We start from the raw sequence: 12,279 nt of genomic DNA on the forward strand, positions 1-12,279 counted from the left end.
CACGAAGCAGAAATTAGAAACAGAACAAGCTCACGGAATAGGCTTGGTCTTTAGGGAACATTCGAAAACAAATGGCTCCAGCCCACAATTACCAGTGGCTTTGTGCAACACGTTCACTTCAAAACACTCAAAATACCCCCTTTCTCCGTGCCCCAGGGTGATGCCGAGTGCCCGAATGGGTGTGCATAATCCGTACAGTACGCTGTGTTAGCTAAATAGTGAAAGTTTTAAGCACTAATTAAGGTTTCAAGCATGTGACGCAGCATGAGATGACAGTGTCAACATTGCATCGTCATCACCTGCAAATAAATGTGCACCACAGATTTCGTATTGATTCACCCCATCATGAATGCCTTCTTTGCGAATTCGTTGCATTAGCGATACCGTCTTCGAACAGTACCCTATTCTTTGCTTTGAAACAGTCGAAAACCTGGCGTTTGTTTTCATCATGCAGCCTGTTTCAGGACTGCGGTTCGAAGAAGCATGAACATGCAGTCTGGCATGCCGAAGCGGAAGAAAAAATTACCCCACGTTCCCGCGAAGGGAACCCTGTGGAGATGCGACGCATCTTGGGGGTTCACTTGGTGTTTCCGTTTGCGTTCAGCATCACGTTCACGCCGCTTCGCAGCCTTGCCTTCAGTGGTGCTAGCATTCCTGTTATCACAGTGATCGGTGCTTGTTACGGTTGCGCGGGCGATAGCAGAATTGTTAGGCTCCATTCAACGCATCGATGGAAATCGGAACGCCGGTGCTGGAATGACCGCGGCTATGACGCTACGTGGCGCGGCTATGACGCAACACAATCAAACACAAACCACTTTAATCCAATCCAATCTAATCCACATCCAATCCGATCCAATCCAAGTCAAGCCATGCCAAGCCAACCCAATCGAATCGAATCCAATGCCCCTCGCGAGAGAGTGTTCGCTATCGGAGAGGAGATGGGGTGAGCGGCGGAGAGCGCAGCTCGCGCGGCGAGGAGAATGGGGGAGGGGTGTGGACGGAGAACAACAACGCCGTATGTAGGGACAAGGCGAGTGAATGAGATGCAGTCGCATCTAAAATCCGGCTACTCGTTACGACAAGGCGTTTGTAAACCGACGAATCACGCAGAAAAAAAGCGCCACCCACAAAGTGCTTTTGCAAACACCAAGCTGCATACCATGTTTTGCGTCGGAGAATGCGCTGTCTGTGTGGCAGCGTTTCACTGTAAAAATAAAGTCAGCCCCCTTGCGAGGGTAGCCCCGCTGTGCACTTTAGGGGACAGTGAATACGCCCTATACGCTACTGGGCACTCTTTTTTTATAAAATCTCAGTTCTTATGCCTTGAGCCAAGCCTGTGATATTTGCCACACAGTTGTCCCCAAATTATTTTAGGTCCCATTTTAAATGGGATAATATGAACACTGCACGTCTGAAGGCAAGATAACCGTCGGTCATTAAATGTAACAGAGTGGATACCTAGAGCAGGCAAGCATGGCAGGGGCAGCAGAAAGTTAGATGGGCAGATGAGATCAAGAAGTATGGGGGGATAAATTAGTCGCAGTGAGCACAAGACCGGGTTATTGGAGATCTATGGGAGAGGCCTTTGCCCTGCAGTGGGTATAAATAGGCTGATGACGATGAATATGAACACATGAACAAGTTTTTCAAATACACCCACTGCACCCGAGAAGCCCATTATGTTTTGCTCAGGAGGACAACAGGTTTCCTATTAGACAACCCAGGTTATTCTAGGTTATTTTTTTATGTGGTTTATAGTTTTCATACGAACCCTATCGGAACTACCAAAATTCCTGCGCTCTACCGCTGGACTGAATGACGTGGCAGACAAAGAAAGGAAATTTGTAAAAAATTTAAAAAATCATGTCTGCCCTACTTGTCCAAACTTTACCAAGAGAATTAAGGGCATGATAACAAATGAACTCAGCACCTAAGTATACAGCAAACAAGAAAACAATGCTGGGCCTGCTGAAAAAGTAACTATACTCGGTTACAACTCAACAACGGCACCACATCATGTAGTGTATCAGTCCGCCAAAGCGCCGGACCCGTGACGTCAGTGCGCGCGCGTTTTGAAAGGGGTTTGCTATGAATGCGTGATATCGTCTCCCTTGTCTCACGCACTTGGTTTGTCGTCACTGGAGTCGTTTATAAGCATATAAAGTCCACAAAATCACGGGAACGGCTCACGCCATGTTCAAAATATTCCCAGTAACGCCCTACTTGCGCCGCGCGGAGAAACATCCAGCTACGGTGATAAGCCACAGCGGCAACTTCCGGTGCCGTTCTTAAGTTGTCACCGAGTATAACCTCTGGAGAAATTCAAGTGTGGTAGCTGCTGGCTCAGCAGACTCCAGGTCGAGTCCACAGCACACGAGTAGCAGCAGGGAAGAGTAGCAGCAGGGATCGTCAGCTCCGTGTATAGTGCCTCTTGCCCGCATAAAACAGCACCGCCACTGATACATGCTGAGTGCCAGCAACTGAAAAAACTTGAGATAAACCTTGCCTTACCCGTGTTTGGGTAGTGGCATTTGATTAAAAATAAATCCTGGGTTCAACGCTCGACAACTTGCTATGAGGCGTGCTATAGTGCAACACTCCGGATTAAAGGCCAACTGCACTCAAAAATGCAACCTCTTGAAAACCTCACTTCTATTTAGTCTGCCTAAAAAGACAGCACGATACAAAATATGACAGCTGAAATACGCGTATGCATGGCAGAAACGACCACCAAAAAAATCGGGGGCTCTGAAACCAAAACTAAGAAGGGTAAAGACATTACAACCAGGCTGAAGTGACGTCGCAGCTGGCAAGCCAGAGCAAACCTCCGCACAACAGCTTCACATATGTAGCAGGTCCAGGGGAAGCGCACCCAGAAGAGCTTGACCGGCTCCCCTGGCTGGCTGGAGTCAGGGTTCGTATGGGCTTCAAAAGCAAAACTTCAAGGGTTTTCAAGGACTTTCAAGGACAAGAAAACACATTTTCAAGGTCCCCATCTTATGTTTTATCTGGGATTATTTATAACTTTTTCAACACAATGCAAAATTTTGTTATTGCCCAATACCTAATAACATTATTGCACATTTATATAGGCGCTATGGGTTCATGAATGCTCCCCCAGCTTTATTTTTTATTTCATAGTTTGTAGTCTGCGCTGACCAGCTCGGCGCCGGAGCGTCAACTCGCGCTGGTGCAACGAGCCACGGATGCAGCGCAGGCCCGCGGCCTCCTGGACGAAGGAGGCTGACCACACCCCTTTCCCTACCCCTTGAGCTCAGTAAAGAACGTTTTTCACCACCATAGTTTGTATTTAGAGGTTTTTCTTTTTTCTTGGTGTTTTGCTGAGGCTGTTCGATTTCAAAACTTCGTTAATGTTGCCTGCATCTCCTGCTTTGTCAGCAAGAGTTCCAGCTGAAACTCAGCAAGTGTTGCTGCAAGGCAGGATGAACTATGTACACGTCCACCATTTGCACGTAAAAGCAAACGCAGATGGAGCGTATGAGGCACAGTAAACATGCAACGAAAGGCCGTCCACAGACTAGATGGAAGATGCAAGATAGAGAACGGAAGCCGGCTTTCACGCAATTGTATCGTGATATGAATTTTATTGAGGAGTGCTGCTCCCAATGTTGCCTCGTAATAATGAGAATCCACAACTCGTAATTTCACGCAATACACTGAAACTTGATGGTTAAAATGTTTCTTTACATTTTTAACGCCTAAAATTCACGACAAACACTTTAAATTCTTGTGAAAAGATAGGGTCATTGGTTCTCTCCAGAAAAATCAAGGGTTCTCAAGGACCCTTCAAAAATTCCAGGACTTTCCAGTAAGGGTGTGCGAATACCAAATTTTTCGAATACGAATCGAATACGAATATCTAGCTTCGAATATCGAATCGAATATTGAATAATTAAGGAGATATGTGGCTTTCAAATTCAACTTTTTAATTTTTTTTGTGAATTTTGATAAAAATTAGCCCAGTGCTTCTGTGGTAACACCATAAAAATTTCAAAGTTTTGTATTGAAACCTTTTTATTCGTAAAATCTTCTTTCTGTCCACCTTGCACCTATAAACATGATAGAAAACTTGTTCAAAGTACTTTGTCATGGCCTCGTCTCTTCATTAGGGAATGCAAAGTACTTTGAACAAGTAAGACTGTCATGACCTCATCCATTCACTAGGGAATGCAGTCTTACGTTGCGCAAGAAAGCGATATGGCTCGACCGCGTCGTAGCGCTCGTATACCGCAACATGTCATACTTTATCCCTGACATGGCCCGCCAGGTCACTCCTAAGGTTAAATTTAAAGTCACGAGCGTTCATTACAACTACTGGCGTTCAATCGTACCAGGTTGTGCAGCCAGCGATGCTCCAACGCGCAGCGGCTACGCCGTGCGCGCCGAAGCTTTTGACGCGTTGGCCCTTTCTTTCCCAAGGCTAGCGAGCCCACTGCCAAGCTGAGCAGTAACTAAGCGTGCAAGCATCTCAAATAAGACGAAAAGTTTACTGCGTGAACCGCTATCACAAGCGCGCACACCGCGTTTCACCTACCAGGGTAAAATCACGCGCACCACAAAGCGTTCGATGACCTCCGCCTTTCGAGCCACGCAACTTCACGTAATACGGCTTGTGAGCTTAGGAATTGGCGTCGCTATAATGCCTGTGTTGAATACCATAGCAGATAAAATGATCGAACAGAAACTTGGACGCGCGAGACAGTGCAAATGAACCCAGAAACGCGCACTACACAGTTCAGACGGCCGCCATCTTGCATTGCCGCCGCGACGCCCAATCAGGAGGGCCGTTTCAACGCGCGCCGACCGGAAGGCCAACCACGCTTCAGCAACTATTTCTGGCTTCGTTTGTGCGCATTTCTTTTTCTGCCATTCATGCATTTCTGAATGAACGAAGATAAAATACACGATAAGGACCGAAAAGAGGGTCGCTCGGCCGGTCCAATGGTACCAAAACGGCCACGCCCGGTGGCACCACTGCGGAGATACAGCGCTCCGAAAATTGCCGTTTTTTCGCCAAGTTATGCTGACATTTTGTCACCGCAACTAGCAAAAGTATTCTTTATACCACTTTGCGACGTTTTTCGGCGGACAAACTTTGCAAACACGCACGATAGAAAACATAGAAGCCGAATATGTGGCTTAAAAAAGAAAACGATCTTGTGGTCCCTTTCCGGAAGCTGAAAGACATGCCCCCCCCCCCTTAAAGTAATCAATCCAAATATTCGACAATATCCTATTATTCGAACCCGTTCGAATATTTGAAGTTTTTTGAATAGATAGTTTTCGAAGCGAATACGAATATGACCTAATTAATATTCGATTATTATTCAAAGTTTTCGAATATTCGCGGCACACTTGTACTTTCCAAGCCTTGAAATTCACACTTCTAAATTCAAGGATTTTCAAGGTTCTCCAGGACCTGTGCGAACCCTGGGAGGACCAATCACCTGGTTGGCTGCAATGTCACTTCCGCTTCATCGCTGTTTGCACGATCCACGGGCAGGTCTCACTGCGATGGAGTTTTTTTTTTTTTTAAACATTTCCAACTGATTATAAAGGCATTTCACAGGGCTACCAGTAATGTCCCAGTTGGTTTGGTTATACGCACTGTACGTCCAAAATAAATTTTCCCGATGCGAAATTTGAGTGCAGTTGGCCTTCGATTGCCCCACCTGGAGGTTTTTTAACGTGCGCATAGCATGTATACAATCCTTTCACTACTTCCCCATCAGAAACACGTTACAGCCAAATACCAAACCTGTGACCTTGTGCACAGCAGCAGCATGCCTTTGTCTCTAAGCTACTGGCAGGTCAACAAACTATTATGAGTGGCTTGAAGGTAAACACGCACACAATACACTATTTAAGCAAGTCTCCAAAACAAACCTTAGAAATGTAAAAATATTATGGGGTTTGCTGTATCAAAGCTACACCTGGACTATGCGGTGTGCTTTTGCGAAGGGCTTCGAATTAATTTTAAACAACCAAAGACCTTGATGATGATGATGGTTAGAGTTTTTTGGCGCAAGGCCAGCTGGGGCAAAGAGCGCCAAACAAAAGTATCTAAAAGAAAATAGTGGCTACTAAAGCCAAAATAACAATAAAATCAACTAACGGCAATGGTGATGGCTGGTGTATAGGGCCAAATTTGATTACGCGTGATAGGAAATGAGGTTTAAAAACTTGACGTCTGACAAATACTCAAACACACGTTTCACGGAAACAATGGCATCGTCACCTAGAAAAAACGATGGATGTAGGGGAATATGTTGTCTGTAGAGTTCTCTGAAGTGTTTGTGTCGTGTTGTGCGAAGTGCCTTGCATGTGATTAGTCTGTGCACTACGGATAGTGCCTCTCCGCACCTGCTGCACTGGGGTCTAGAAGATCCCGTCAGCAGACACGAGTGCGTTGCATGGGTGTGCCCTATCCGCAGCCTACCCAAGGCGACTTCCGTGTGTCTGTTGTGTGAGTCAGTTGTGTATCGTCCCAAGTGTGGCTTTATTACGTGTAGTTTGTTATCTGTCTGTTCATTCCACTGTGCTTGCCATTTCCTACGAAGGTGTTGTCGAATTTGTGGCTTAAGGTCACTCTGTGGTAGTATTGTTATATCTACTGTGTTCCTTAGTGCAGCAACTGCGGCCTTCTGATTCGCAACCTCCTTGCCAGCAATCCCAGCATGGTCTGGGACCCAGCACAACACCAGAACAAGTTTTTGGGCATATATAGACATGATAGTGTTGAAAACCATATGGACAATTCTGTTTTCGCATGGCTTGTATGATGCCAATGCGCGCACAACGCTCAAGGAATCTGTATATATGATGGACTTCAAGATTTTGTGTTCAAGAATGTGTTGTGCAATGAGTAAGATGCCATATGTTTCAGCTGAGTAAATAGTGGTGTATGTGCTCATGGTTCTGCATGCATCAAAGTTTGGTCCATGAGCAGCGCAAGACACTATGGTTGCAGTTTTTGATGCATCACTATAAAACTCTGCACATTGATACTTGTACTGCAGGGACAAGAAGTGCTGCAAAATTGCAGTTTGTGGTACCCTGGTTTTATCAATATTCATGAAAAACAAGTCACAACGCACAGGTTGAAGCTGCCAGGGTGGTAAAGCGTCAGTAAAAGAAGATGTGTAAACGTCTAAAAAAGAGATGTTGAAATCCGAAGCTTCCTGTCTCATTCTGAGTGAGAATGGCAAAGGAACGGACGGGCGATTTACAAACACTGGTGATGTGGATGCATCATTAAAAACAGGTTTAAAAGGATGGTTGTTCATCGATGAAATTTTGAAAGCGTAGAGCAAGTCCATGTACGTTCGTTGGTCCTCAAGGAACCATTTGTTACATTCAACGTATAGACTCTTTGCCGGGCTAGTGCGGAACGCACCCGAAGCAAGGCGGAGGCCCAAATGGAGTACTGGGTCAAGAATCTTTAGTGTCGTTTTTGATGCCGACCCATACACGACGTTGCCGTAGTCTAACCGAGACCCGACTAAGGCGGTAAAGACCCGGAGAAGCAGTTCTTTGTCTGCGCCATAGGATTGATGGGAGAGGACCTTGAGAATGTTCAGTGTTTTGAGGCATTTATGTTTAGGTGCTTTGACGTGAGGTATGAACGTGAGCTTGTTATCAAATATGACACCTAAAAACTTGTGCTCCCTTTTAACAGGAATAGATGCACGGCCAAGAGCAATCTCAGGGTCCGCATTAAGCCCGCGCTTGCGGGAGAACAGAACACAAGTACTTTTGCCCGGGTTCAGTTTAAAATCATTAAGTTCCGCCCATTCAGCAAGCTTCTTAACACCGAGCTGTACTTGACGTTCGCAAATTGACAGGTTACAGGATTTAAAATATATTTGAACATCCTCTACATAGATGGAACAGGAAATGGTTGGTGGCAATGCCTTTCGGAGGGAGTTCATCTTAACTATAAACAATGTGCAGCTTAGAACTCCACCTTGCGGCACACAATTTTCCTGCACATGTATCCCGGACAGGGATGACCCAACCTTAACACGAAATGTCCTCGTGGACATGTAACTAGAAATGGTATTTAACATGTTACCTGACACACCAAAGGACTTGAGGTCGCTAAGGATGCCATATCGCCAGGCTGTGTCGTAAGCCTTTTCAAGATCAAAGAATACCGTAAGGCAGAACTGCTTATGAGCAAATGCATCTTTTATGAATGATTCCAACGCAACAAGTTGATCGTTGGTAGATCGCCCCACCCTAAAGCCTGCCTGGCAGCTTTCGTGAAGAGCGTTGTACTCAAGGAAGTACACGAGCCTGCGATTTATCATCTTCTCGAGCAGCTTGCACAGGCAGTTTGTTAAAGCGATGGTGTCACGATTTAGACCCGCGTTCGTGAACCTGTGAGGGTAGGGGTACCCTCCAGCCGAGAGACGACATGCAGCGTGCTGGTGGTGACGGTGACTGACCGTGCTCGGGCAGCCGTGCTCGGCGGTGTTTATTGCCCGGCCACACACAAGGTTGCCCACCGAGCCTGGTGGGGCCACTGAACTTAGCGGCCAACGAATATCAGGGATGGGGGGCGCCACACACTTGTCACACCCCTCACCCCCAAGTTTGTTTGTCCTACACAAACACAAAACAACACCTGTCCCCCCGGCGAGTACCGGTCCGGAGGTCTCCGCAGTCTCTCACTCCGCCGGAGCACAGGTGTCGAGGCCGTTGTGGCAGCATTAGGTGCTGCCTGTGTCACACTCGCACCAGCTGTCAGCCTTCCCGGTGTCGAAGGACTTGCACGTGGCGCCACAGTGGCGCGAGTAGCACCAGCCCCTGGTGCTGTGCTGGCAGCGGTCGGTGAAGCTGGCTCCCCTTGAAGGAGTCCAGGCTGAGGCAGTGCAGTGGGCCCGTGGCCAGGCAGCCCGGCTGCGCCAGCAGGGGCGCCAGCACCTGCTCGGGCGCGTACGGGTCCCCGCACACCATCAGCCGCAGGTCCGGCCGGGGCCCCGCGACCGCGGGCAGCGCCTGGTAGATGTGCAGCCGCTCGATGCTCTCCACCAGCGCGCACAGCGCCTGCTCCAGCCGCATGGGGTCCAGGCCGCCGCCGTCATCCACGAAGGGGCACTGCAGGCTCTTGGCCCGGTTGATGCCCTCGCGCATTAAGTCCCCCTGGCCCAAACACCATGACCAGGGGCAGGCCGTGGAAGGGCAGCCGGTCCTCCTGCTCCAGGTTGGCCAGCAGGGTCTTCTCGAGGCTCTCGCGGATGTACTCCAGTCCAGGCTGGCTGGCGTACACGCACAGGCAGCTGTGGGGCAGGGGCTCCGTGTGGAACGAGCTGTGCGGCAGAGAGAGAGAGAGAGAAAAACTTTATTTGAGCCCCATGGGGCTAGTCTGGGTGGCGGGTGACCGGCGGTGGTAACCGGCCGGTGACCATTGCAGCTCGCTGAATGACCTTAGCCTGGACCTCACGGTCCGAGCTGCACAACGCCTTCGCCCAGTGCTCTCCGTCTGTGAAGGGGGGGAATGGGTTTTGGGGGCACTGCCACATGCAGTGGTCTTGGGTATCGAGGGACCCGCAGTCGGGGCACAAAGGGGTGGGGTACAAAGAAGGGTAGATAAGGTGAAGTCGATATCGGCAGGGGAGTACGTGTGTCTGGGTGAGTCGCCATAGGCGTTCCTCTTCGTTGGAGAAGGTCGGAGCGGCTGGGGGTAGTTGGCGGCGGGAGAGGCGGTAGTGCGAGGTTATGTCGTTGAAGGTAACAAGTCTGTCGCGGGCTGATAGGGCTCCGTGGAAGGGCTCAAGGCCAGGACCAGCTCGGACGGTGAGCTCTCGAGCGGCCCTGTGTGCTGCCTCGTTCCCCCCCACACCCGCATGGGCCGGAGTCCATACCAGCTCGACTGGGGTGGTGGGAGAATTTTGAAGAAGGATTTTGAGGGCCAAAGGCGAGATCATTCCTTTGGCGAAATTTTGAACGGCCGTTTTGGAATCGGAGATTACGATGGAGGGGGGCGGCCTGAGGGTAAAGGCTAGGGCTACTGCCGCCTCTTCCGCGGTCGCCGGGGAGTTAGTGTACAGAGTAAGGGAAGCAAGCGGAGGGGCGTCAGGGCCATTAATGACCGCTACCGCATAAGCTTCACGGCTTCTGTATCTCGCAGCGTCGACGTAGACGGTGGAGGGGGTGATTGGGTACCGCTTGGTTAACGTCCTCGCCCTGTGCTCCCTGCGCGCTCGATGAAACGTCGGGTGCATATTGCGCGGTATGGGTCTAACCGTTATTAGCTCATGAATGTGGCTGGGAAGGGGAATGGGCGCGTCGATAAAGAATGGGCTGTCAAGGCGCAGCCGTCGGAGAAGCATTCTGCCTGAGAGCGTGGCTGTGAGACGAGTGAGCTGACTCAAGAGATGCGCCTCAATCAACTCTTCGGCGGTGTTAAAGACCCCAAGTGATTCAAGGCGGGCAGTGGATGTGCTCTGAGGTACCTGCAGCGCTGTTTTATAAATTTTCCTAATTAGACAATTAATTTTAGCTAATTCGGTGGGCGAAGGTAGCAAGTAGGGAAGAGAGTAAGTGATGCGACTAATAATGAAAGCCTGTATCAGCCGAAGGCGCTCTGCCTCTTTGAGCCCCTGATTTCGGGTAGCTATACGACGTATGAGATTGATAGTTTGATTCACCTGAGAAGTGAGGTGTGCTATGAACGTGGTGTTAGCACGGTTGCTCTGTATGTATAGGCCTAAGATTTTCAGGCATTGCACCTGGGGAACGGGCTGTTCGTGAACTCGGATTGTAATGTCCGGAGGAGAAGTGCCTCTGCTGGCACGTTTAGCAGGAAGGATTAGTAGCTCCGTTTTCTCCGGTGAGCATTCAAGTCCAATGCCACGAGCGTAGGCAGCGACGACATCTGCTCCCTGTTGAAGGGTATCCTCAATGTGCCCATCACTGCCCCCGGTCGTCCACAAGGTGATGTCGTCGGCATAAAGACTGTGATGAAGGGATGGTATGTTATTCAACTGCTGGGGGAGATTAATCATCGCTATATTGAATAACAGTGGTGACAGGACAGCGCCCTGCGGGGTACCTATTGAGGGTAGGTGTATTATGTCAGAGCGCAGGTCGTCGATCTGAAGGACTGCAGTGCGATCGGTGAGGAAATCGCGAATGTAATTGTAAGCACGAGCCCCCGGGGCTAAGGCTGTCAGGTTTTGCAGAATGGCTTTGTGGGAGACTCGGTCGAAAGCCTTTCGCAAATCGAGGGCGAGTATCGCTGCAGAGTCTACACGAGACTGGGGAGTTATAATGTCGTGCTTTAGTTGGAGGTGAACGTCCTGAGTGGAGAGTCCGGCCCGAAAGCCGAACATGGTGTGGGGGAATTGTCCTGTGTGGGTGAGATGCTGAACCAAGCGTGCGTGAATGACATGTTCAAGGACTTTTCCTACACAAGAGGTGAGGGAGATGGGCCGGAGATGCGCGAGGTCGAGAGGCTTGCCGGGTTTAGGAATGAGCGAGACCTTTGCGTGCTTCCATTCGGGGGGGATGGTACCGGCTTCCCAGTGATGGTTGTAATAGCGCGTTAAGATCTCGATGGATTGATCATCCAGGTTGCGAAGGAGCTTGTTGGTAACGCCGTCTTCCCCAGGTGCCGAGCCCGGGCGAATTTTTATTAATGCGGCGCGAACCTCCGAAACCGTGATTGCGCGGTCCATGTCTGTGTTTTCAGAGCCCCCGTAAACAGGGAGGGGCTCCTGAGTACCCTGTGCTAGGTATAGGTCCCGCAGTCTTGATAGAAGTTGCTCGTTAGTTCCGTCAAATTTGTGTATGATTGTAGTTAGACGATTTCGGCTAGTCGTTTTAGAGTGGGTTGGGTCGAGCATGTTCCTTAAAATAGCCCATGTACGACGCATGCCGAGGTTACCTCTCATGCTGTCGGCCTTGACGTCCAGCGCGTACTGGGCCTTGTCGTCGAGCCGGAAGCCCTGTGGGTGCGCCTGACACATAGCCTGCGCCACCTGTTGGGCGCTGGCCCTGGCACCCAGCACCACCAGGTGCAGCAGGCGGCCGTTGGTGCCCAGCACCCCGCCGCCGTTGGTGCCGGCCTCTCGCCGGTGCAGCAGCTGCTCGATGACGCCGTCCATGCAGTCGGGCTGGACGGGGCAGTGCTCCCTCTGGCACCTGAATGCTTGCCGCCGTGCCGGTGAATGTCCCCACCTCGGGCTGGAACAGGGCCTCGAACTTGGTCAGGAGGCTCGGGCCGTCTGCCACTGCATGCACTGCTTC

At 49.9% G+C, this 12,279-nt stretch overlaps 1 protein-coding gene across 1 annotated transcript in view; it reads right to left on the reverse strand.

The window, feature by feature from the left end:
- The window catches only part of LOC144175723 (endothelin-converting enzyme 1-like), a 36,957-nt gene extending 24,958 nt beyond the window's left edge, over positions 1-11,999 (reverse strand). The window contains exon 1 of the mRNA XM_077704756.1: positions 11,918-11,999. Coding sequence (XP_077560882.1) covers positions 11,918-11,999 — 82 coding nt within the window. The remainder of the gene's footprint in view (positions 1-11,917) is intronic.
- Between the last annotated feature and the right edge of the window lie 280 nt (positions 12,000-12,279).

Source organism: Haemaphysalis longicornis, unplaced genomic scaffold (genome assembly GCF_048455015.1).
Source record: "Haemaphysalis longicornis isolate Haplotype H1 unplaced genomic scaffold, Haemaphysalis longicornis Haplotype H1 scaffold_3, whole genome shotgun sequence".
NCBI classification, from domain to species: Eukaryota; Metazoa; Arthropoda; class Arachnida; order Ixodida; family Ixodidae; genus Haemaphysalis; species Haemaphysalis longicornis.